The 27,696-nt window shown below is 35.4% G+C and overlaps 1 protein-coding gene across 1 annotated transcript in view; it reads right to left on the bottom strand.

Moving 5' to 3' along the window:
- Positions 1–4,269: 4,269 nt before the first annotated feature.
- LOC132115657 (V-set and transmembrane domain-containing protein 2A-like) overlaps positions 4,270–27,696 on the bottom strand; it is a 54,070-nt gene continuing 30,643 nt past the window's right edge. Inside the window, exons 3-5 of the mRNA XM_059524070.1 lie at positions 11,588–11,638; positions 10,893–11,232; positions 4,270–6,269 (exon numbers count right to left, since the gene is read on the bottom strand). Of these exons, the coding sequence (XP_059380053.1) occupies positions 6,193–6,269; positions 10,893–11,232; positions 11,588–11,638 (468 nt within the window). The 3' untranslated portion in view covers positions 4,270–6,192. The remainder of the gene's footprint in view (positions 6,270–10,892; positions 11,233–11,587; positions 11,639–27,696) is intronic.

Genomic DNA, 27,696 nt, shown 5'->3' with positions numbered 1-27,696 from the left:
GAGCACAAGTTCTGAGTATGGGTCACCATACTTGGCTGAATGTCACGTCACTTTCACTTTCAATTACACACACACACACACACACACACACAAACACGTTTGTTTTTGTGAAAAGTGTGTTCATCTGATAGGTGTAATGGTTTTTATACTGTACAAACTGTATATGCTATGGCCCTACACCAACCCTACACCTAACCCTCACAGGAAACTTTGTGCATTTTTACTTCCTCATCAAAATGCCTCAACATAATGTTTGATAGATGGCAAGTTCTGTGGAGAAAGCAAAAAAAATAAAAATAAAAAATACAAATTTCTATGATTTTCCAGTGTTTACTCTAGTTTTATTTCTTAATATAGTTATACAAATTGCTTTTTCTAATCTATGGTTACTTAAATCTGCAGAATGCTGTAAGCAATGATTTGACAGCTCATAACGGGCACTTTAAGTAGTAGAGCTCATCAAATGTATTTTGTAAAACATACCTTTATTTTACTCACACACACACACACACATATATATATATATACTGTATATTGGTGTCATTTTTACTGTGCTTCCAGAGGTACAGGCATGGAGTCTGAAAGAATCCTTTCCATAAATCCTCATGATATTTTTGTGAACTCTTTTTATCTCCACAAGCATAAATATTCCTCCATTGTATCAAAACTGTTATATATATCTCTGCTTTCCTCCTCGTAGAATTACACCCAATCATGACTCGCAGCGCTCTTTTGCTTTCCCGGTGTTTCCAGCTTTGTGTCAGGAACGCAGAACATCAGACTCTGCGTCTGGCTTCCAGCCACACAAAACCTATGGCAAGGCCGTTTCTGTCTCATGTAAAATGTTTTAAACATTACATTGTTCTTTTGATGTGGTTAGGGGTGGATGTTTAGCCGACGGGGGGAGTTTGCTATAGTTGATCCACATTGACACAACTGTTCTTCCCCTTTCTGTGTTTTCCTAGTCTCCTTGTACAGGCGAGAGTGCTCTCATCGAAGAGAGTAAAGCCACAGTTCATTAACATGAAGGATTTTTATAGGGTGCCATTAAAGCATCTTATATCAGTGTCAGCTCAAAATGATTGGCTTTAACGAGAACAAATAAAAGATGCAAGTGTCTCATTTGTAAGTGAGTGTAAGGAAAGAGGGGTTTTTCAATCAGATGTTTACAATGCTTATATTATTCACTGAGTGAGTGACGCAGAGGTCACTGGGTTAAATGACCCAAGGAGCTGGACCGGTACTGAGATTACAATTCTGAAACATCATTATTACACCCTTGACGAAGGTCATTAACCCAGCAGCTCGAGTCAGATCGTCTCTTCAGTGTTTCATGCTGCATTACCTGCCCTCACGGGGATAGTGTGATTATGCATGTGTTTTTGCCAAAGGTGAAATGACCACTAGACTGAATGTGCCTTGACTTTAATTTCCAGTGACACCAATCAGGAATAGAAGGGGTTGTCATATAATAACAGCTTACCTTTCATTTTCCTGCTTACATTTTAGATGTGCAATTAAGCACTTAGTAGATGCTGTTATCCAAAGCAATTTATAGCAATAAACATATTATTTTTTCTTCTTTAGATGACTTGGAATATAATGCATATTGCATGGTAAAGAGCAACCTGTGCGTGAGTAGATGACAGATATATGTTTTTGTTGTTGTTGTTGTTTTTTACTTTGTCTGCCTGTAGCTCAAGAACTATAACAGCTCTCCATAGGTTCAGGGTCTTAGCGCAGTTGTATTGATAGAAGGATAGGAATTTTTTCTAGTTTTAACATTATTTGTTCTTTAGACATCTCTCTTTAAATACAATAAATATCTCCTGCTTGCAAAATGACCATTTGCATTTTGACCACTGACAATGTGTACAATTTATTCTGGAGCCATATTGAGATCACGATATCTCTGGAACTGAATCATATAGGGACTTAAAATTGAAGATATCAAAATAAATGTTTATTAAGAATCAAAATCTAAAAGGATGTTAAGATGACTTCAATGCTTCTTGAGAAACAGCCATGCAAACTTAAACTGCTTGCTTGTTCCAATTTTTAACTGTCACCACTGGCACATGAAGCAAAAAAAAAAAATAGCTAAAGTCAACATATTATACTAATAGAGCTACCAATCTCTGTGTAAAAACAACATGACGTTGCTGTCAATTTTCAAGTCATGTTTACCCCCCACTCTAATCTAATCTCCGAATCTCAGGTGAAAATTATCATTTTTCCCCCCTTCTTAATATAAGACTCCAATACATTTCTGCCAGGGCCTTTAGTGTACTTTCTTCAAGCAGCTTCGTGTTAGATACATTGTAAAACAGCTCTAATTAATATAAAAAATGTTAAGCTGAATCTTAAGGGTGGCTTTATAGAGGCATCCAAACAAGCCACAAATATGAGACTAATTTAAACTCTGTTCAAAGCAGTGATAGACATATTGAACTGCTTCCCAGTCTATTTTCCTTTTCACTGTCCTGTAGTTGCATTTTGAGGTGAATGAATAAAAAGGAAGACAGTGCTTTAAAGCAAATTAATTATTTCATATTTCACGGTGTGGGAATGCCTTTGAGTGTTTCAAACAGTGGCGTCATATCTTTTCTCTCATAATCAATCATCTGTTATCTGATCAAACTCTTATTTAGCAGGATGTTCTTCAAACTTCAGATCCTTTAAAACACATCTGCAGATACACAAGTGGCTCCTTTCAGCAATAAAAATAAAACGGCTCCAGAAAATCGATGCACCACATACTGTAAATCACACCGCACGTCTCATTAAAAAATCTGTATCTAGACAGCCCGTGAAGATAGTTTATTAAAAGTTGGCTCATTTTGTCTTATATTACAAACTTCAGCTTTCCTCCGCCATGACAGCTTTACATTTTAATCATGTCATGTATTTGAAAGAGTCCAGTAAACATTTAATTATGACTCCAACACGATGGCAAAGAGGTGATCCATATATACACCAATTCCCTGTGATGACGCATATGAAGAAGATCAGAACCCAGATAATGACTTTCTGAAATACAGATCCTGGGAGTGGAAGGTCTGATCTCTGTTTGTACTGTGGATTCATCATGCAGAAATCAAGATGTACGCATCCAAAACAATATTCAGAGACCCGAGGAGCGACTCCATCTTTGCTTATTGTTTTGAGAACACATAGAGTCTGTGTTTCGTCAAAAACGTAATCTCTTTTCTGTCAGATTCAGCTTTCCATAATCCAGCCAATATCTCCAGAGGTTTGGACAAAACCCTTCCCAAGGGATTGAAAGTCTTTTCTGTAGAGTTCTCCAAACAGATGGAAACACAAAAACGCACATATAACATTTCTGTCATTTCAGTAAATCCATAGACATATACAATTAGTCCTTTCTGGGCAAAAAGGAAAGGAATAAGAAATGGGAATAAACCATGCGGCTTGTTTTAGTTTACAGAGAATTTTACACAGACTGTACAAGGCATCAAATATATTCATCTGAATCCCATTCAAAACACTTGTCTACATAAACGTTTTTATTAAATAAGTTTGTTTTTAAAGGATGACATCCCGACTGTATTTATAACCACAGGCGTCCTGGGTTGAAATGCAGCTGATGGATTTAGTTTAGGTGTTTTGTCTATTTACAGCACACGCAAATGTGGATCTTCATCATCATCGCCGTTGTGTGCCCTATTTAAAGTTAAAAACAAAGTTTAATGTAGATCACCTACTCAAATCAACAAACCTTACCACTCTCAGATAGCAGCTGCTCTGAAAGTCACATATGCCCATAAATCTATAGAGAATGTAGAGCTTCCAGCTGGTTTTATGATTAGTCTTTCAATTATGAAGAGTACAATTTGGCAAGAATCTTGCTGAACAACCTTCTATTGCACAACCCATCTCATTATTCAGTGAAATATCATAGCATATTTTAGTTTCATGACCTGGTTCAGGGATCAGGATCATAAGGGCCGTCAAAGTACAAATGAACTTTGCTAAGTTTACAATACAGCGTTCAGGCTGGAGTTACAAGCTAGAAACTTCTGAAGGACACATCAATGTAACAACTTTTATCCTGCAACATTATAATGTAACAATTGTAACATTTTGTCATCATTTACCCATTACTTGGTATTTTCTTTAAATTTTCTTGTTTCTTCTTGTCATTTTCTGACAAGATTGTTGTCTATATATATATATAGACAACAATCTTTTCAAAAAATGATTATTATTATTATTTAATAATTTTGTTTTCAGCTGCGGCTCAAAAAAATTACAAAACTAACTTTAATTTATAATTATAGTAGCCAGTTTTATCCATGCACATTGTTTCAAATCATCTGAACCGATTTTAAAATGTTTTGTGTTATTATTCACCAATAATAAAAGTTTTGACTGAAAAGCAAAATTTTGTTAGTGCAGGATAAAAAAACGCTACATGGAATTTTCCCTTACTTTGCAGTATTTTAACAACATTTCATGTTGGTTTTGTGTTTGTTCTTTGTGAGAAACTCTTTTTCTTATGTTTAAATCTAAGCGTAATCCCAATACAACTGCTTAGAAAGCCAAAACTGAGGACCAAACACTACACATGACTCGGCCATGAGTGAGAAAATGAGTTTTCAGAAAGCCAGCGTAGATTTGGCGTAAAACACGGGGCTCTCATCTGTTTTGTAAACAGTACTGCAACGTGCCCATCTCTTTGGTTAAATGATATAAAACACCTCAATACATCAATACAAGAGCAGAATGTCAAACAGAACGAATTTCCATCCACCGCAGCTTCAGATTCCTTTCAAAACCTTGACATTCCTTAAGGGACGTCTTGTACTTGTTGATAACACAGTGTTGGTTAAATGTCACCATCTTTTTTTCAACCACTACCAACACTTTTAAAATACGGTGATAAGGGCATCATAAGGGAATATGTAATTCTGAAGCCTTTTTTTTTGTATCTTGGTTATTGATCTCAAAATGTTCAGTCTGACCCAGATTAACCAGAAAAAGATCTGTCAATCAGTTTCTTCTTCACTTCGCCTGCAGCAGAGGATGTTTTGGTGTCATATTGAGTTCAGTCACTTGTGTTCAGCTTGTTCCATTTTAAATTAAGAAAAAAGATGCGAGAGAAAATCAATTGTCAATGACTATTGATTCTTTCATCTTAGTGGAAATCCATGATGCAACATGATCTTGAAGATGGCAAACCACCGCGGAAATGACGGTGGCTTCAAGAGGTGAAAAACAATCATCTTCAGCACTTAAACGTGGGTGAATCATACTTGTGATGTTTAAGAGGACACAATCACACCATTCAATAGCGCTGAAGGTCATGCAACACCTTTAGCAATGAGAAGGTTGAAAGCTTAGGACATTTCTTACGATTGATTCGTCTGAGCCTCCGCTCTCCAAAAAAGTAAATAAGATCCAAACAAACAATATCTTTTCAACTGTACTGAAACGATGCTCTGAAATGGCATTATTGAGTGTGAGATTTGATTCCAACCATAGACTGCTATGCTCACAACGTGCAACGTGCGAACTTAACGTGACTCTCAGTTTACAGCATTGTACCGACAGGACAGAGGGGCAAAAGAATACACTCACATTTATTATGCCAAACAAAAACATAAATAAATAAAGCAACAACAACCGTGATTTACCACACAGTCAAGCTGAGCTCAGTTAGCGATCCAGACACAACATGTACTAAGCCGTTATGCAGTTATTTTGACTTCAAGGCTGTTTTTGCATGTGAATACACAACGAGTGAATGGCATCTGTACAGAGTAGAGGGATTTTGAAATCAAATACTCTCTCTCTATATATACTGTATATCTGTTCATATATTCATATTTTACACAAATATAGACTTTTCGCAACTTCAGAGCATGTATTAAATTCACAGCTGGAGTTAAAAGGTCAACAAGAAACAACCACAAATATATATAAGAGGTGTAAGACCCTATAAGAGTCTGTGTCCGTTTGTTCAATCTGGATTTTGATTTGGAGCGTGAAGCACGTGTCCGCTGTGACAGTTTCCTTCTCCTAGGCTTTAGAGAGGAAGGTGCTTCTGGTGATGATCGTTAGACTATGTTGGGTGCAGTGTTGAGGGACTACTGTGCTGTCCGCTCCGTCCAAATAGCAGGCAATTTTCTCTTGGCTCTAAAATAAGTGTGACTCTGGGAAAAGGAGTCACTATAGCCACACTCCGCTCATGAGGCCGGTTGTGAGGAGGAGAACAGCGAGTCCATTACTCTGGGATATCCTCATACCTGTGAGGAGAGAAGAGAGGACACTGAACGGAAAGGCGAAACAGAAGCACTTCACTCCAAATATAAACAAAAAGCGCCTGTCTAGACTTTATTATACATGACTGGGCTAACAGCGTAAGAATACTTCAAACTGATAGCTTTTTGCTCATCATTTATTGCACGTTCTTTTATATAGCGAAACGAATTGCTTCAAAAAGGAATGATTAATGCAGATTTCATACAGCAAATAAACTGTAACGCTTCAGGTCCTTCCATACATATCGGCATGATTGCAAGCTGTTCCAAAATAATAAGTTGCATATGGCTTTCCGTCGAACTGTTTTTATGTCTATAAGTTTTACATGCAAATTAAAAATAGCATATACTTTTTCATGAATACTGAGATACATGCTAAGCTGAGGTGGATTTTCTTTTTTTTTTCTTTTTTGCATTTGTAATACTTATTAACTAATTGCTGGCTTTGAATTCACTCAATTTTGAATTTGCATGTAATAAATCCTGAATGTAAATGCTTGATACAGAATTACAATTTGCATATTCCTTAATGTTGGCATACAAGTTTATGTGCTAAGCTGAGTTTTGCATAAGTCAAAATGTGCATTTGTTTGTGCTGGCAACACACTAAGTATAGAAAATGGCTATATTTATATAAAACTAAAAATAAATAAATGAATAAACAAAAATAATATTAACTGAAAAATTATATATATTTTCTTTCATCTAGTTTCTAAGGCAATGCTGCTAATTTTAATTTAGTTTAACTTGATGTTCCTAAAAAGATTTAAAAAAAAATATATAAAAAAAAAAAATATATATATATATATAAAGCTATATACACTATTAAAAATTAAAGAGAACAAACAACTATTAAATTGCTTTAAAGTTTTGAGTACTGGCATAATCCACATCTAAGTATAATATGCATTAGTTTTTAGCCTTTCATTTCAACTATTTTTGTTTGTTTGTTTGTTTTTAAGAAATACTGAATATAAACACATGATATGCAAGTAAATTTGCAATTTATTAATATTTGCATAAACATTCAGGTGTTAAGCTGAAGTGGATTTTCTGGAGTGTGTATAAATTTATTCAGCAAAAACAATGATCAATGACTCATTTTCCATGATAACCTAGCCTTATATAACACACCCTTTCATAATCATTTTTATGTTAAGTATTATTATTAATAGAAAAAAAATACTTGGCTCTTAATATACATTTTCTAGATTTTGTTGTTTGTTTGTTTTGTGTAAGGTAGTGCATGCTATTTTGCCATGTCCCATGCACTGCTCATTACATTTTAATGATAATAGAATATTGTCAAATCCTACAATTTAAAAAATGTGTTCTCTTATTGCTGTGGTGTGTTCCACATATAACAGTTTTCTCAAATATATATATATATATATATATATATAAATCTACATTGTTTATCCTTTTGACCTTTTGTTTTAAAAATTCACAAAATTATAACCTATCGTTGAAGCGAAACAATTGAAAGTTGGGAGAAAATCTCATGATGAAATAATTGTTTTTCTCTAGTGCATGTTGGCCACAATATATAACCCTAGAATTTGAGTAAAATACCTCTGAAGTATATTACTACTGATATTTAGATGTTTTTTTTTTGTTTTTTTTAGCACATGAAAGGTACTCTATGGTGATATTGACCCATATATGAAGAGTTCAGAAGCAAAATCCTCTAATTAAATTCGAATTAAAGTGAAATTACTGAACCTACACATAGGAGCCTGACAACAAATATATTCATTTTAGAATAAAACATTTCAACAGAACTCTTCATTTGCTTACATCTCTCCATAAGCAACAAAGTCATTCAGGCCCATGATGCACATATTTTTGCAACTCTTCTTAATATTACTAGTATTATTACTTTTTTAACAAAAAAGTGCAACCAAAACATCTCTTAACCTCCCAGGTACCACAAAATAGTCTGTGTAAATAAAGAAGACACTATCTACCTATTCACAGAGGCCTCCTTCTAAAACCTCCACATATGAATCAAGCTGAAATCTGCCATTACACCATGAAAAGGGATTAATGTGGAGCCTCCTGTAGCCAACCCGCCTTTCTAAAGGCTTTTCAGAGTATTTTTAAAACAACCTATGTGTGCTGACAGCTGTGTTACAGAGAAACACAACTACAGCTCTGCGCTGGAAGGAAGCTAAGAAACGAACTATATATATATATAATTATTTTATTTTATTTTTTTAGTGGTGCAGGGATATATGGGAAGGCTTTGAAAGATGATGAATCTCTTCCGTTTTCTCCTGAAAGTCAGTTTCTCAGTCCTATTGTTAGCAGGTTTGATCGTGTTCCATTTTTCGCACAGTACTATAAATACACCTGCATTTTTGAACCGCATTTACTGTTGTTTTTCCTTCATCTTTGCCTGAAGACTTCAAAGCGATTTGATTCCTCTCTGAACTCATTGCACACCTGCCTCGACTGCAGAAGAAGTTTAAGGATGTGCTCTTGCCATAAAACCAGAAAACAAGGCAACAAAGAGGAAATGGGAAATTAAATATTCAGTAAATCACTGTGGCGTTCACAGGATTTTTCCGGTGGTGTGAGTGGAGCTCTGTATCAGAGAGGAGACGAGGATCCTCCGATGACCCCCTGCTCCTCTCTGCCAGATCTCATTTGGCCCCAGGTGATCAAGCCGAAGGGGGACCTTTGCTGAAAAAGTGATCGCATCGGCCCCAAGCATGCCTCCCTTCGTTTGCTTGCTGGAAATAATTAATCACTCCTGCCGGCCCTCTTTACCGGCTGCAATGCACTGTTGATTACGCATCACATCTATACGTTCATTACCAGTCGCATCTGATTAGCTGTAAGGAAGAGTATGAGTCATGTCAGAATGTCAGTAGATGTAATTACAGTTTGCTGATGCTGCTGTAGTGAAGGTTCTTGAAGGTTAAAAGAGCTCGGAGCACTCATGTTCAAGGAATACAACTCTGACATATTTATAGTGAAGGTATACAGACTGTGCATGCAATTAATCTGACCTCCGCTCACTTTACATGCTGTACAAATGACATGTTAGAAGAACCTCTATGCAATCAAATATAAATCATCTAGATTAATTTCCTTATTCTTGTTTTATGTTTCCCAGCGTCTTTTATGTCTGTTTGTAAGATCTCTGCTGGTTTTGAAGAACTGGATTTTATTCAAATCAAAAGTTGAGGGTTGAATTTAATTGGCCACTGTGTGCAGGATTTTGACTTAAAATGACAGGAAGATAAATTTATTGATTTGCAATTCAAAGATATTTAGCAAGGTTACTCAATTTCATCCATCCAGAAAGATTTAAGACACTACTTGAATAATTTAACATTGTTAGCTGTCTATAAGCACTTCAAACTATGATTATTAAAGCATTGGAGTACCCTATATACTGTACCATATTTCAAATAATTGCAAATAACAAAACAATAATATTAAATATTACATTTACTGTATTTTCTTTCTCACTCTTTCTTCCTGTACATTGGTTTTTGCATTGTTCATGTTTTAGACTTTGAAACCAGGTTGAGTTTGTTAAATATCACCTGATCTCACTGTAGACAATTAATACTTGACCTCCAAATATTCAAGATCTGGCCCAAATATGTTTGTTTATTTATTTATTTTTCATGTCACAAAGATGCACAAAGATGAAGTTATTAGTGATTTTAAATCTGCTACAATAATTCTAATAAACTCTGTGTCAAATGAATAGAAATCAGATTTTTGCATGATATTAACCCAATCCTGTATTAGACACCGTGGAAAAGTTTGCTTTCAAAAGAGGAATAACTTACATTTGCAATTTTGAGGTCAGTATAATCTGGATGTAATACCAGACGTAAATAATTATTAATTGACACTAATGCATGTGTATTACCTAAAATGCATTTGTTTAGACGAAGGCAACTTTTACTTTCATAAGAGGAACATATTTGCTATTTTTAGCTCAGTATAATACCCTCAGTCAATTAAATTATAGGCCTGCTATTTATTCCCTGCTGACAATTTCTAAACTCCACTACTAGTTCTACAACAGCCTATTAGCACCTCTATTACATATACATATATTTGTATATTTGTTTTTAATTTACAATAACATGGCATCGTTAATCTAAATAGCTATAATAACTGGTTGCATTGTTTTCCCGCACAGTAAAACTCTTTAAGACATTTTTATATATCAATGAAAGTATGTAATGTGAAACTTCACAAACTGGCTGAGTTTGACTTCCAATTACATAAACCCTGAAGTAATTAAATGTAGTTTATTACACTTGCAGTGACTGGCCATAAAACACTTTCTCAAATATCCATTATTATATACATATTGTTAATGCAAATTTAAATACTATTAAAGTCGCTCAGTAGAAGGATTACTTTTTTTTTTTTTTTTTGCAGTGCAAAATATTTAATACAGTGGTCAACCACCTTTGATTTCAGTTTTAAAGTCCTCTGATCACTTCAATGTCCATCATTCTATGGAATCAAAGAGGATTAATAATGAAATCTGATGCACCGAAGCTGTTTCTTTATGCAATCCGCAAGCCTGTTGAAACGCAACGACGAATGCTAGAGACAGAAATGACCTCGTACCTGACCCTGTGCTGTGCTCCACTGTTTTGGAGTGTGCCGTCTGCGAGGCAGAAGTGGACTGGGCCCTCTGGTCTGAGCTCATGCCGTTGCTGTCCTGGCCGAGAGCCGGGCTGCTCTTGCGGGGTTTCTTATCGGTCAGGTGCAGCGGAGAGCTCTTCTTAATGGCTCTGTTGCGCGGGCGGATGGTGGCGTTGACTTTCAGGTAAGCTTGAGCCTTGTACTCCTTCAGCTCTCCGTAGTTGGCATCTGTGACACGGCATTCGTACAGACCCTCATCGTTCTTGCTCACCCGAGAGATCTGCAGCTTGTGGGAGATGTCATTGCCTTGGACCTTGACTGTCTGTGAAGAGAATGGAAGACAAATCCTCAGATGAACTCGGTGCTCTAGACCAACGCATAAAACCTTTATTTGCCAGTGTCTTTGCTTTAGAGGCCTTTCATAACAGCAGAGGCGTCGTCAAGGTATTTAACCCTATAAAGCCTACTGCATCATATTCGACGCACAAAAGCCTAATCATCATCACACCTTCTGTCTGTGAAAAGAGATGATATATATATATTTCAGATGTCAGGCTTTACTGGGTTAAAGATTACAATGATTAGTGGCGAACAGCTTTATTAAAGGGATCGTTCACCCAAAAATCATAGACATGTAATAGTTTGCTGTATCATATAGCCCTAGATCATATACTCACACTTATTTTAGTCCCTTCTTCATCAGGATCTGGGTCTGGAATCAGCTCCATCTGCTCATACAGAACAACAATAAGAGTTTAGAGTTTATAGCATTTAAGATTAAATCTGTAGATAATAATGCTGTTGGGACTAGTGTTGTAATGATACTGAAATTTGTGAATCTGATGCTTTAAAAAATATTGGTACTCAATACCAAAAAAATAAATAAAAAATCCACAACACACATAAAATGTGAACAGCTAAAGTTATTTTAGATTTGACCATAATATAAGAAACAGTAAATAATATTAATAAAATGAAGATGTTAATAATAATAATAATAATAATAATACATATTAGTATACTATAATAGAAGTAGTAATATTAGTAATACTAATAGAAGTACAATAAATTAATAATAATTCTGAGACAGAAATCCAGTCATTCATTCATTCATTTCTGCTGGAAAACTGCATGAAAGCCTTCTAAGTTTCTGTGACAGCAATCTTCTGACCACGAAATTGTTGTACAATTATACAAATGTGGCAATAAAGCAAAACTACTTCTTGTGTTTTCACAAATATATGTTAAACTCATTACACATGCAGAGAGTGTAAACATCTTAAGTGATGTGCTTTTCTCTGAAACACAGTGCAACAGACTATATGCTTACTGTACACACACACACACACACACACACACACACACGCACACACACGCATACTTTTACATTAAAATACACACACACTATGTTGCTCTTTCTAACTCTCTTGTCTCAAGGCTGTAATGCATTTTTGCCCAGATTTTTGCCCCAGTTTACAGTATGTACAGGCAAGTCGGAGCCGGTCTGATCATATTCATCATATTATAGTGAATGATGGATTCAGACACACACACGCCAGATTTACACTGCACAGGTGGCACACAAGCACTTCTGAAGGGGCAGGAGTTCACACAGACTGTTTAATGCTGCTCACAGGTGGCATAAATGTATTTACTCAAAAATAGCAGCTATATACAATATTTTGAGACTAGAGCTTGAGGTGGGTCAGAGCAGGCATAATTTAGTCTGGCTTGTGAACACAGAATTTTGAGCAGGCACAGAGCAGCCTTAACTCAGCTGAGTAAAGACACCCTCAATGTGTGATCCTCGGTCCATGCCCAGTTTTTCCTCTGTATTTATTTACTAAGTTGACTAGTGTTTGATTCCTAAATCTTTGTAGATTTTGAGAGTCGTGTAGTGCATTCCAGCCTTTACTTCTGAAAGTGAGAAAGAACATATATGGTATTGCTTTGTAAAGGAGCACTGAATGCTTTAAAATATTAAGAAAAAACAAATAAACATTGCTTCACTCAAACTTAGTTTCTGATGCATCGTTCAAAAAATAACAGTACTTTCCAATAAAGGAATCCGCACTGGCTGTATGTACTTAATAATTTATATATATATATATATATATATATATATTTTTTTTTTTTTTTTTCCTTCTTTCTTTATATATACATACTATTGTAGCAGCTTTAATTAATATTTTGAATCCGTTTTTATGATTATATTACATTTTAGATTACATTTTAGTTGACATTTTAGTATGGAGGGCTAAATTACTCAAAATTAAATAATTAAATGTTGAAATATATAAATAAATCGTTAAATATATAATTAAATATACATATTAAAAAACATATAAATAAATGAAGAAATAATGGATGAAAAAATTTGGTCTTTCTAATTTAGGCACGTTCTTGTTTTTCACATCACATCTCCCGGATATTTTCTACTTGTATTAAAATGATGTCATAGTTGATTGATAAATTCATCTGCAAGAGTCAACAACAGATCTTTTACTGTACCATTCTCAGACATAGCTTGTAATGTGAAAAACAAGAAAAAGGGCGCCTAAATTAGAAAGACCAAAGAAATTGAGTTTGAAAGGTGACGCCGCCCACTGAGGGACATGCCCACAACCGTAAACCTGAAAATTAAATGTGGAGGGAGAAAATGAATGAATGAATGAATGAATGAATGAATGACCTTCTGGGAAAGGGTTTGAGTGATAGTCAGGTGTTTAAGGTGGTTTTAACATTTTTAGAGCTTACAGGACTACACCACAGGATTTAGTGTTTGAGGATGAGGATCATGATGCTTCTGCCCATCTCGGAGGTTGAGGAGCCCAATGTGGAAGCTGGAGGAGCTGAACTCGCAGCGCAAGTTAAACATTGGGCTCTGAACCTCTGGGGTGGGTGGTGGGATTATAATTGGCCCCCCTTTTTTTCTCTGTGATATCAATACAGATTTATCACCCATGTGCGCAAGATATACAGTAGGTGGTGGTAACAGAAAGAAGAAGAACTTGCAAAGTATTATTTTGCTGATGCGGACTCTACAAAGTGTTTTCTTCACCTCCGTCAAGGTAATCGCTCAGTTGAGGATTATGTGGAGGACTTTTGTGGACTTTCCTATAAGGTATACTTCAATGACACTTTTATGAAAGACATTTTCCGTTATGGTTTACATAAAGACATATCATGGTTAATCCCACACAGTACCCCACATTGGACTCTTGAGCAGTATATGGACTTTCCATTGCAGTTGATTGGCTCTGCATTCACTGAGGGTGTTGCGGATGAAGGACCCCCACAATCCTGCAGTTGCCCCCATGTCAGTGTCTTCCAACACGAGGACTGTAATGTCTGGAATAGTTTATGCCACACCTGAGCCTGTTCACAAAATGGCTGCCATTCCTGCACCCGCTCATGTCACTCCTGCCAAACCAGCACTTGCTCACATCACACCTGGCAAGTCAAAGTCTGCTCACATCATGCCTGCTACTCCAGGACCGGCTTATTCCATGCCAGTTAAGTCAAAATTTACTCATGCCATGACTACCAAGTCTAAGGCTGATTACATCATGTCGCCAAGCGTTTTCTCTGCCATTGCCATTGTCTTGTTTCATGCCATTGCTTTACTCATGCCATTTGTTTGTTTTGATTTGTTACTTTGGATTGCCCATTTGGATTTGACCTTGGACCATTGCCTTGTGTTTTGTGAAAGTTTTGCTACCTGCCCTGACCATTGCATGTTTCTGGATTACGATTCCATTTTTTCCTTGGATATTCCTGTTTGCTGGTGTTCGGATCTTGCCTGTTTTGACCACGCTGTGTTTAAATAAAACCTTGCACTTGGACAGTGCTATTCCATTTTCCTGCTTGCCTTGCTGCAGTTTTGTGATCGTAGCTCCATGTAGCTTTGTTTTTCTGTAGAATCTTTATCACAATATCACTCTCTGTTGTTTAAAGTGATAAAATATAACTTAATTCCCACCATATTTCTGATATTATCTGTCAATCTAATCTGATTAATTTGATCGTTCACTTTTATTCTAAATCCGCGAGTGCAGTGCACCTGCATCGCGTTAGCCCTCGTTAGTTTGTCATCAGCATTTTGGTCTAAACGGGTTGTCCCTATTCTCTTAATGAGTAATAAGTGTTTTTTGGGCGTAACGTGCAATAAACCAATCAGAGTCTCATCCAATTTTTTTTTTTTTTTTTTTTTTCAATTAGCCTATAAAAATATATTATGCATTGCAATCCTTTAATTTTTTATATTTGGCACGTTTGTGTGCTGCTGTGTGTCCCTGTGTTTAATAAGCAGCGTGTACGCACATTGTGGACCCGCCTATACTAACATGCTCTTTAAATAAAAAAATAAAAAAACATTGCGCCAAACGTTTCTAATTACAGAGAGAGAAAATAAACTCTCAAGCTTGTGTAGCAGTGATGTTGGATTGATGCTCTGTTACAAACGACACTATTAAAAACTCTGAATGTTTGAGAAGCACAGTTAATTGTTTATTTAGGGATGACATGCAGACGGTGAGAGGTGTTTCCATCACCGGAGCTAAACCGAACAATGATTCATTAGAAGTGGCACAGGAACAGATGGTACTGCAGGCACCATTTTCTGCTCTTTAAGAAATTTGAAATATTCAAAAAGCTGCACATCAAAAAACAATCAGCACAAAATCCATCAGGCTAAAGAGGAATAATGCTTCCGCCTGACAACACGCGACCAAATAATGAACTTCATCTGCTTGAGGTCCGAGGCAATCGCTTTTAAATTAAGCAATAAGGAACAGATTAGATCCATGGTAAACATGTTCATCCTTAACGCCAATAATGTCATGTTTGCTTGCGGCTCTTTGGAAGTATTATTCACTAAGACTTCATCCCAGCTGACCTTTGGAGAGAACGCCTAGAGAATGTGCTCAAATGAAGACGCCTGAAGAGCCGATGCCACACGGTTTGAACCCAGATTTACTTTACACATTGATTTTTAGATGGGGAAAAAGTGGCAAATGGCATTTTGAAGAGGTAGACGTCACTGACAAGGTTGAACGTAACCGCAGAGGCTCCTCATGATGCCACAGCTGAATGCAGCACTTTACTGCGGTTTTACAGAAGGACAAGCAATGATAGAGAGACACTTTCTGGAAATGACTGGAAAAAATTGAACCGCAGAAGATAAAACTGTAGTTGTTCATGTTGAGACTCATAGTGACCCTTAACCTGGATCCAGAATACCTGAGAAGAGATGATGTCACCCCTCAGAGGAAATCAGATGATGCTAACCCCGAAACAACATACAGAACTACCAAATTTTGCAATAAGTGTGATTGCATCATACAATAATTGCTGTTAATAGTGTTCATCGTCTGTTTGACTATGTCTTTAATTGATTTTTTCAGAAGATTTCTGCCATATGCACATAAACTGACAGTCATAAAAAACTGTTCTTGCAGATAATATTAATGAAGGCCACTTACGGTGAGTGTGTTAAGAAACACAGTCATCAACATAGTCTATTATTACAGTAAGTACACTTTTAAAAAGTGCACATTGTAGTAATTACAAATTAAGAGTACATTTGAAATCTTTTGATAATATTTTGTTGTGCTTTTCAAAATGTACACTTATTTTAATGTTGACTACTAAAGCACATGTTAAATACCTGCTTATAATTGTAATTGTTGTTTAAATATATCATGTAATTAATTGCAAAACCATCATTATATATTGCAAATATATTTAAATATGACAATTGTGAGTAGAAATGACAGATTAGAAATTTTCATAAATGCTTGTCAGTACATTCAGAATTCCTTTAACCATATTCAAAATACAGTAGAAATTAGTACAGAATTGCATATAAAGATATACTTCAGGTTTACACTGAAAGAAAAAAAAAACTGTGAAGTTCAGCTAACTGCAATTATATCAGATTAAACAATCATTTTAATTTAACTGCAAATAATATGCAATTAATTGTATTTAAAGTATATTCTTTTAAAGTACTCTTTTAACGTTTTCTTTGTTTTAAATAATATGCTAACGTGTCCTTTTTTACACAAAGGAAACCGGTCAGAGTTACATATACTGTAACTATTGAATAAAAAAAATAATAATTGAATAAATGAATTATTTGTGTCTGAGGCAATGTCACAGGCAAAAAAGAAGAAAGAGGAAAAAACCAAACCGCAAACACTTCAGAACTTAATTTTTCTCCAAATGAATTTATGTGGATTGTGTCCAAGTGTGTGGCAAAGAGCTGATGTGAAATCTTTATAACAGTGCGCGAAATAAAAATACTAACCAACCAACTAACTAACTAACTAATTAAATATTTAATCAGTGTTTTTGTCTTGTGTTCCAGTACCAATACTGAGAAGCAAAACTGCACAAGATATTGTTTTAAGATATGAATTTATTTTTTACCGAGCTGGAATTCTTTTAAATTTTAAGCATAACTCAAACTAAACTTAATTAAGTTTATGCTTACACACGCAAAAAAAGATCATATTTTTCCTATTTATAATGCATTTCATATTCTCGGGATATAAATCCTGTTATATTAAACACACTTGCTTCTCAAATAAATGCATCTAGTTTTAAAGACATTTAGAAAGTTTTACCGGAAAACAAAAACAAAAAAAAACGGAGTTATACAATTATGTTTTGTGGAAAGGATTTAAATTAATTGCAGAAGTCCTCAATGATATCAGGTTGTTGAAAGTAAGCTTCTAGAGCTGAAGGACTCTTTTGTCTGGATAACTCACTCGGATACGGACCGTTGATCTCCATTACGCTGAGATCTCGTATCTTTGCTATAACATACCGCCATTTAGCTGGACCTCCAGTAGCCTCCCATTAAAATCAAATACAATTAAACTAAATGAGCTCTAATGAATTTCCAATTCCACTAGCGGTTCTGTATTCAGCAATGACTTCTAAGTAGTATCTGGCTTGCACTGCAAATTGTGACTCTTTACTTCATGAACTCACTGATATGCTCCACAGCAAAGCCTTCTTTTTAAAGGGAGGGTTCAGTCAGAAATATTATATAATCGACTTGTGTCTGATGATCATGATGCAGGATGACTGGCTCCAGGATGACGCCTATGAGAATGCGGTTATATGAGCCTAAAATTCAAGGCAAAATAATTTTGTTTAGCAGTTTCACATCAGCATACAAGTTGCTTTTCTCCAATATCTGCACCAATGATAATATGATATTGATTTCACACAATGGATATATATATATACACACACACACACACAATAATATTGTCTGTTTTTGTTTAATTTTGCAAATGATAATAGTTCAGAACAAAGCCATTGTTTTGTCAGTGAATTAATCCATGTTTTTGAAATAATTAGTTGAATCAATAATTCAATGATTTATAGGCAGTAACTTGCTTCATTTTTTGAATGAATCAGCTGTTTGAATGAATCGGTTGAATGATTGATTCAGTGACTCACTCATTAAGATTTAATTTGTTTTAGGTCAAGAGAATCATTTCATTTTTTTTTTTATATATATATCTTTATTATTCATGCAATGCTAAATTATATATATATATATATATATATATATATATATATATATATATATATATATTTCTGTAATATTGTTTGAAAGCTTTTACGATCTAACAAAATAATGACTTAACATGATCCGTTTGAATGGTAATTTCGAATTAGTGTGTGTATATACTGTGCGTGTGTGTGTGTGTGTGTGTAAAGCAGCTTAGCACACACAGTAGGAATGCATGTTTACATTAAGTATTATAAGTTCACAAGTTGAGTAATGTTAAAAACAAAAGCAACATGTGTTTTGCTTCATTTTCATGCATGGATGCGCTCCACCGACTGCTGCACTAATACCTCTGCTAGGTTTGACTCGTCATTTGTGATTCTTACGCTCTTCATTACAGCAAATTGTCGTTCTTCATGCCCGCTGGAATTGACTTCTTGTAAAATGTGCCCCTGCAATTAATTTGCATAATGCACGAGGCTCCGAGGTCCCTGACACTAAATTAATGTCAGGGAAGAAGGATGGCATCATCTATTTTAAGATATACACATATCTCACTTGAATGGCCACAGCCGTCAAGCATATTTCACTGTGGAGATGGAGATGAAGCTCTCAGATCTCTGCGGCTGAACCTTGAGGATATCGTTATTATGAAACTGTATCTCCTTCTTTATGAGGATATTGAACAGTGTGTTTTTGTTCTCAGGGCAAACAATATGATTAGAGATACACTTCTGAAACTCTCTCTCTCACACACACACACACACACACACACGTCGGCTCCATACCATATCTCTTCAGCACACAGTTTCATCAACCTAAAGCTGGCTGAACTTCAACAAGTTATTATATTGCATTTGTGAAAGTGGCGTAAAACAGTGATGCATTATGATGGCCTTGGTTTACGGCCATCCGAGCGGATGAAATACGGCTGAGGCAGCACATGGAGTGTATGGAACATGTTCAACTCCTCGCTTAAAGACATCTGGGCTCTGTGCAATGAAATAAATGTGTGTGCATCTGCAGATTTCCAAACACTACGGCAGATAATGCACAGGCACACAGGGGGCTTTGCTTCTGAGACCACGCAGGTAGTGATTAATCCAGTTACTATTTCACACACCCAGGCATTTTTCCCAATTAAACGCATCAAGATTTCTATTTACATTGGAGCTCTTTATTACTGCCATTTAAGTTTGAGTGCATTCAATTAGTGTTGCAAATATTTTCATAATGTTTTCATGTCTTTGGAAAAGAGCTGGTGATGTAACATTAAGAAACGTAATATTTAATAAATAAAGAAACATCTAGGTGTCTTGTCTGTTTCAAATCAGGAGGGCTATAAAAGATGCACTCACACATTGCGGAGTATTAGCTTTGTTTCTTCACATGTTTTCCTAGTTTCCTAGTTGAACTGTTCCCTTGTTTCCGATAGTTTGCTCCCTGACCATTGCCTTTATTCGATTACTCTTTTGCCATGCCTCAGATATTGCTGTTTGCCACTGTTTGACCACTACTGTCTGACTAAGCTCCTAATAAAGCCTTGCATTTGGATCCTTAACTCCATTGTCATGCTCCCCATGTTACATGCGGATTTAACCTAAATTTACATTTATAAATTTTGGTAACTGACATAATGTTAAAACTACTGAAGTACTGAAATCTGTTTTGTACCTTTGTAAGACACTGGTAACCACCAAAAGCAGGTGGTGATGAGAAAGTTACATGATGAACCAAAGCTCATCACAAGCAGCTTTTAAATACTAAGGTACATTCATTCACACAAACACTAATCACCATCACGGTCATCACATAATACTGAAATAATGCAATAAACATCAATTTAACAACATTACGTGTGGCATACAACCGTTATGCCCAAAACTGACAAGAAAAACTAAGAAATTGCAGTGATTATGTCTTCAGTGTCACATGATCTTCAGAAATCATTCTAATCTGCTGATTTACTGCTCAAGAAACATTTCTGATTATTATCAATGTTGAAAACAGCTGTGCTGCAGAATATTTTTTTTTCACAATATTTCATACTTTTAATTTTTCTGGATTCACAGATGAATAGAAAGTTCAAAAGAACAGCAGTTATTTGAAATGGAATTAGTTGGAACATCGTGATTGTATTTACTGTCACTCTTGATCAATTCAAATCATATTTGTTTAATATATATATATATAATATTAAAAACTGAAATTCCATGTATAATTCCACATGTGTTAATTCATAGTTTTGATACCTTCAGTGTGACTCTACAATTTTCATAGTCATGAAAATAAAGAAAACTCTTTGAATGAGAAGGTGTGTCCAAACCTTTGGGCTGTACTGTATATAAATCTTTCCAATAGATGCCCAGTAGCATTCCGTCGCCTTTTCTTTTTATCAGAACACTGCAATGTGATCTAGTGATAGTAATTTCCTCTGAGCAGTGAAATAATTCATTAGTGAAGCGATACATCCGTAACTGTACATGCGAGAGACATCATTCACTTCTTGACATTTCCTGAACCCATTAAACCCATTTTGAACTGGTTTTCTGCACACAAATCCACTGGTACACAATACATTTTGTGTGAATACCAACTCTACACCACTTCACTGTTTCCATTGCCTCTCTGCATTGACAGATTGTTGAAGCATGTCAAATGTGGTACAGCAACATACTTATGCTGAGGAAGCTTGTTAATGCCCAGAGGGATGATATCATTTACTGCTGGGCACAGACACACTGTTGTGTGAGTCATGAATTATTCAGGCCTGTGGAGAGGCGAGAGGCCTGTGAAACAACGTGCAAATATATGTATATGAAGGAAATTATTGTTTTTGACAACCGCTCTCGGTGTGAAACCAGACAGATGTTGCTGATGATTGATTTTGGCTCTTATAATGTACTTAACAAGTGTTGTTGTCACTTGTTGACAAAACTAAAGTAAACAATGCGTCAAACTATTGCTGCAGCGGTTTGTGTGGCATATGTAAGGCTCTAGAAAGGTTTACCGGACTGACCTTGTTTTCTTTTTATTTATTTATTTTTTCAAATAAGTGGCTAAGTTGAATGAACTGGTGTAATTAATTCGTTTCTGTACATTATGCATTTTTTTTTTTTTTAATATATATGAAAAAAAATAATAATAAAATTGTATTTTTTACTGACTTTTATTGGCAGTATGTGGTCTTGAAATCACTGCATTTCACCTGTTCAACTTCAACATGTGAATGCTCATTAAGAGAGCACTTTTACCAGAGATATAATGTGGTAAAACATCTTCTGTAGTTTGTAGAAAGTGTGTTTGTCAACCAATCAATTGTGAGATGTAAACTCAATTTACAGAAAATACACCAGAATAGGGCTTGGCAATATATCGAATATTAGCGATAATATCGGAATCAATCTGAAAATATCGGAAATGTTGAATATTTCAAATTCAAGCAAACTTTCCCAAATGAACGTGGTGAACGTCCAAAAAAGAAACATGTAACTGCGGACTGCTCTACATGTCTCTACTAGGAGAGCTTTCATGAGAGCAGTTTAAATCCCAAGCTTCGCTGTTAAAAGGATATTATATTTTCTGCCCGGTGTTTGCTTATTTTAAGCAATCTGGCAACCATGAGCACGTGCTTACTCATTGCAGAATCGCCGCCGCCGATGATCTGAAAACACTAACATTCTTGAGTTTAGCGATCTAATGAAAGCGTCCTTCAGCCGGTCTGTGTTCTGTCATGAGATCTCAACTGTATTGTCTGAGATTGTGACCGCTGAATAAATGCACATACTCGACCGCTGATGTTTGAATAGAGAAATATAGACTATTGCCATTTGGAATTATTATTAGGGATCTTCACTGTTGTATTTACTATTTTTAATAATATAGACAGAGGGAGTGCAAAAGTCTTTGGTAATTATGTATTTATATTTGTATATAAGAAATAGCTATGTGCTTTAGCAACTAGCTCCCCATCTAAGAGGGTTTTTAGTGTCAGTACGAACATAGTTTCATGCCTTAGAGCTTCTCTTAAAACCACAGACAATTGACAGACTTCTGTTCTTAGTAAAAAAAAAAAAAAAACACAACACAAAAACAAAAAAACAAAACAATTCTAATAAAATACTTATCTCAGTTGCATAGTTTAAATTGGGAATTGCATGCACTAAGAAGTTGAAAGAATGCACTTTCTGTACTTGTTTTGCACTACTTCAGCTACATATAAGCATATGTGTTCATTTAATAAAAAGCAGTGATCACTTGATCATCCAGCCCTACATCAGAATTGTGAGAAATTCTGTATTCTAAGGGAATGTTTACACAACAACAACTGACACAAAACACACACAATCAATCGAGTTACAAGCTAGTTTCCCCCATTTCAGGGCCCTTGATCACAAATATCTGTGAAAATGGCTAAAAATAAATAAATAAATAAATAAAAACGCTTTATTATGCATGACAGGCCAGTAGGTGGCAATGCCACTTTGTAAAGAAACACTACAAACAGTGTTGGGGAGTAACTAGTTACATGTAACGGCGTTACGTAATTTAATTACAAAATAAATGTAACAGTAATCAGTTACAGTTACTAAGAAAAAATGAGTAATTAAATTACAGTTACTTATGAAAATTGTAACGATTACAAAGAGGATTACATTTGAATATTTACACACATCCACATACAGCTTATTTCTTTCCCAAACTGCACTAAGACATATGGCCCATAATCTCCGAGACGCGGAAAACACATTCGTAGAATCCAGTCATAAAAATGGAATTCAGCCTATAATGACGCAATATGCCACATTTTGGACGAATAGATCAAAAGTAAGTAAGTACACTTCAATCAAAACCCGATATGGACTGATGTCTGTGAATATTAAGCCGCAAAAAGAATGAATATGAATCCTGCACGTTCTGCGTGTCTGTGGAAATCAGGCGCTGACTGGACATTGGGAGAACCGGGACTATTCCCGGTGGCCTGGCAGAAGATTTGGCCTTCTACTTTAATATTGTTTTTGTATAATTGCAGGCCGAATATACTAAAGCGATTATTTCCGAATCCGCCATTCGATAATTAAATCTCTAATAAATCATGAATCGGTTAGTCGTGACTGGCAATGGTTGGGCTCGCGCGCTCTCCGCGCCTCCGCCGAACGGTTTGGATCAGACTCCGAGTAATCAATGCGAGAGAGAGAGACCGGAGTGAACTGTGTAAGCGCACAGCTGGAGCAGAGAAGCGACACTTCTGTTCAGGGTTTCAGGTGCAGGTCAGTTTCATCTGTAAATATGCTAATGTAGTTTTGTCTTTGTTTACTTAGTCAAGCAGCAGCAGCACATTGCTCGCAATCACTCAAAATACTGTATAAACGACGTCATTATTATCTTTTGTAATGTTACAGTAGTAAGTTAGCAGACAAATCATCATATGTTATCATAGGTTTAGGGGGAGCTAGTGCATACAAAAACACAACCCTTAGGAAAATTAATGTAGCCTATGGTATGGCACTAACCGTGGTTTAATTATGGAATTTGTAGTAAAAATAAATACAAGTGGTAATTCATTTGCCAAAAAAACAAAATTGCACTTACAAAACATGGTAAAAGTCAAATAAAAATCTTCAGTACTAAAGTCATGAGGGAGATGGATGGATAATGGAAGTGAAGGTGCAGTTCAGGAGAGAACTCTTACTTACGTTGCAAGTCCCCAACCTAAGGATTCAAATCTTTTTCATGTCAGGTCCAAAAAAAAATAGGGTTGTCCATGTTTCAGAATGTGTTGTGGCTGTATGAGTGTGAGATTTCCCAGCCTGCTCATGGAAATTAATCTCTAGAACAGTCACTTCATGAGCATTTTTTACTTATTTTGAGAAACGATCATCATATCATATACAAAGAGACAGCAGTGTTTCAAAAAGACACCAATGTTTCAGGAGTTTAGTACACAAAATAGGACACATGCTTTAACCGTATTTGAGTTGATGTATATGCTTTTATTTTTTTACTATTTTTCCCCAAACCTTTGTTAGATGCCTGTAGTTATGCAAAGATTTGGTTTCAAAAACAGTATCTATAAACTATTTCTTTTGATTTTAAATCTGCTTTAATCTTCAGATCAATCTCTAAGTAAAGTCTGATTGTGTGGTGAATGTGTTCAAATGTGATCATCTTAATTTAAGTGATGAAGGATGGTGAAAGTCTGACAGTATTGAGCTCTACTTTAAGGTTAAACCTGCATGGTGTAAAATGGTTGAAGATGATTAACAGTTGCAAATTAACATTCATTAGAAATTTATAAAAGTAATCAAAATGTACTCAAAAGTAATTAGTTACATTACTTTATTAAAGTAATTAAAAAAGTTACACTACTATTACATTTTAAATAGGGTAACTTGTAATCTGTAACCTATTACATTTCCAAAGTAACCTTCCCAACACTGACTACAAACCTATACATATCCCTATAGACTGAACATGTAAAATACATGAAAACACATTTGTATTTTTATTGTTGACACAGATATGGTAATCCTATGTTTTTTTTTTTTTTTTTTTTTTTTTTGCAGTTACTTTTTTATTCCATCGTGGAAACAGGCTTCCATAGACACCAGCAACTGCTAACTGCTGAAGCTAACCATCTAAACAATGATGCCTTGATGCTGCTTCATAAAGTCTAAATTCACATAAAGGGTTCATAAAAACATTAAACAGATAATTCAAGGTTTGTGAGGGTCTAAAGCAATGCTTTAAGCTTTATCATCCCAAGAGATGAGTAAATTTTGCATTATTAAAAGACCTGCTTTCCTCTGCATTCAGCACATCCACTCATTGCCTGCAATATTTGCTTAAGGAAAAAATAATATGATCTGATGCTGTTCTAAAGGACAGCAGGTGAATGACAGAATAAGTACACATAGAGTAGGTGGCCAACCAGAGTGTGCTTTCTACTGCCATGAGTGCCGCCGCCGCCGCGTCTGCAAAGTGCATTTGCAGCTTTTGACCGCTGAGTGACACTTTAACCACAGGTTATCAAGCAAGAGCAACAAAGCACATTTTCGCAAAATAGCTGCCAGCTTTGCCTTACTGGTGTGTTACATTTGACGGCTGCAGTCAGCAGAAAGAAAAACACTATAGTTAAAATATTGGACCCACTTTATATTAAGTGGCCTTAACTACTATGTACTTACATTTTAATTAATAATTTAGTACAATGTACTTATTATGTACATACATGTTTTTACATTGTACTTATATTCTAAACATCTGTATTTAATTTCTGTAATTACATTTATAATTACACTGTTGACCCATACTTTACACCTTAACCCACCCTTAAACTTTCCCATACCTCCAACCCTCTCCCTAACCTTACCCCTATCCCACCTCAATAGCAGCAAAAGTGTTTTACAATACTGAACACAATAAGTACATTGTACTTATTTTTTTTATGTAAGTACATAGTAGTTAAGGCCACCTAATATAAAGTTGGACCAAATATTTTATATTCACAGATGAAAATGTAGTAGTACATTTACAAGTAAGTTTTGTTTGTTTCTTAGAATGAATAAAACAGAATAAAACACGCACATACTCTGTTATCCTTTACCTGTCCTTTATTTTGACAGATAACTACTTGGGGAAAATATATGTCTTTACACTGATGGAGAAATTGTTGCATGTTTTATAAATTAATTAAAATAATAATAAATAATAGAACAGCAGCAGATCATATTATTATTTATTTATTGTTTTTTTTTTTTTTAAACGTGAGGCACTGAATCATTTTGCTAAAACAAGAAACAAATAAATTAAACCTGGCCACGATTTAGCAAAATCATTGAAACTTAAAAGAATAAACGGATTAATAAAAAGTCCTCACGTTTAAACTAAATTTCTCCCATTATAAACAACAAAGTGCACACGACGTAAAAAAAAGAGCTTCATTAATTGACGACTTCAGTGATTTTAAAGGGAGCTGCCTTTACTTGCTTTCATACAATTTAAGTAAAGCTCAAAAAAATAAAACAATTAATTAATAAATAAAAAATTGCAGCCACATTTAAATGCAGGAGTGTATTCTATTCCTTAAAATATCAGAATGCCAGAATTGTGCGGTGCGCATTATGCTCAGTGCCATGCGCAGCATTTATTCTTATTCTTTTTTTGGGAGGGGGGTTTATTTTGTATCATTGCATGTAATACATATGCAAAATGAGAAACTGCAATCTTATTCACTGTCCATAGAATTTTATATTATTCATACAATATCTTACTTAACCTGCTTTGTATATTTACTATTTCAAACCTGTTAACGTGCACCTGGACGTGGGCACACTGAACTGTCCTTGTTTGTACGTGTCAATGTTTATGAATATATTAAATGAAACGGGGCAAAATTAATTTTGACAATCTATGTATCATTATGAAGATCTAAGCCTCACGCATCGAAGACAGATCGCTGTTTTTCAATGGAAAGCTTATAAAGACTGTATTTGCTAAATTTGTGTAAGCAGTATGCATCTAAACATGAATAATAAAAATGCAGTACATACCAGATTCGTCGTACTAACGAGTCATAAACACATCCACAGCTGTAAATCCTGGTTTAGTTAGAAAGGTAAGGGTCCACTGAACGGCATCTCATGGAGCACGTTTAGTCCAACAAAGCAATAACATTGTAATATGTATGATAATTCATATTGTTTACCTTTCAGTTCTTCAGCGACAGAACTGTTTGTGTCCATTATGGAATAACTCACGTTCAGAAAACTGCACCATGGTAATAAAAAACGGCATGGTTTTGTAGCGTACAGTGTCACAAACAGAATGAGATGATCCACTAAACAAAATTGAAAGATAGGCGGAATATTGTTTATTTTTGAATTCTGGCATGCTCTCATGACGGCTCGTGAAGCGCTCTGACGTGCCTGTCAGCTGATGGAGGCAGAACATAGCGATCGACTTTTTCTTTATTTGTTTCATTGTTCAACATTTTTTAATATATGTGTGAGTGTGTTTTATGTTGAATGTGAATGTATCCGCATGATTATAATCTGTTTGAGTGCAAATCAGCTCGCTATTACTGTGTAATCACAGCTATCAATGTGTAAAGTAGTAAAGTAAAGAAGTAAATGGCTCTCTTTATTATTCGGATCATTGAATCATTGCTTCACCCAGTTCATTCAAAATGTGGATTCATTCAGAAATTGTGTGTTGCTCAGAGACTCACAACATTTCTGCTGTGGCTTTAATAGA

The sequence above is a fragment of the Carassius carassius genome, chromosome 35, assembly GCF_963082965.1.
Source record: "Carassius carassius chromosome 35, fCarCar2.1, whole genome shotgun sequence".
In the NCBI taxonomy this organism is placed as follows: domain Eukaryota; kingdom Metazoa; phylum Chordata; class Actinopteri; order Cypriniformes; family Cyprinidae; genus Carassius; species Carassius carassius.
This window is presented reverse-complemented; position numbering and strand designations above follow the sequence as displayed.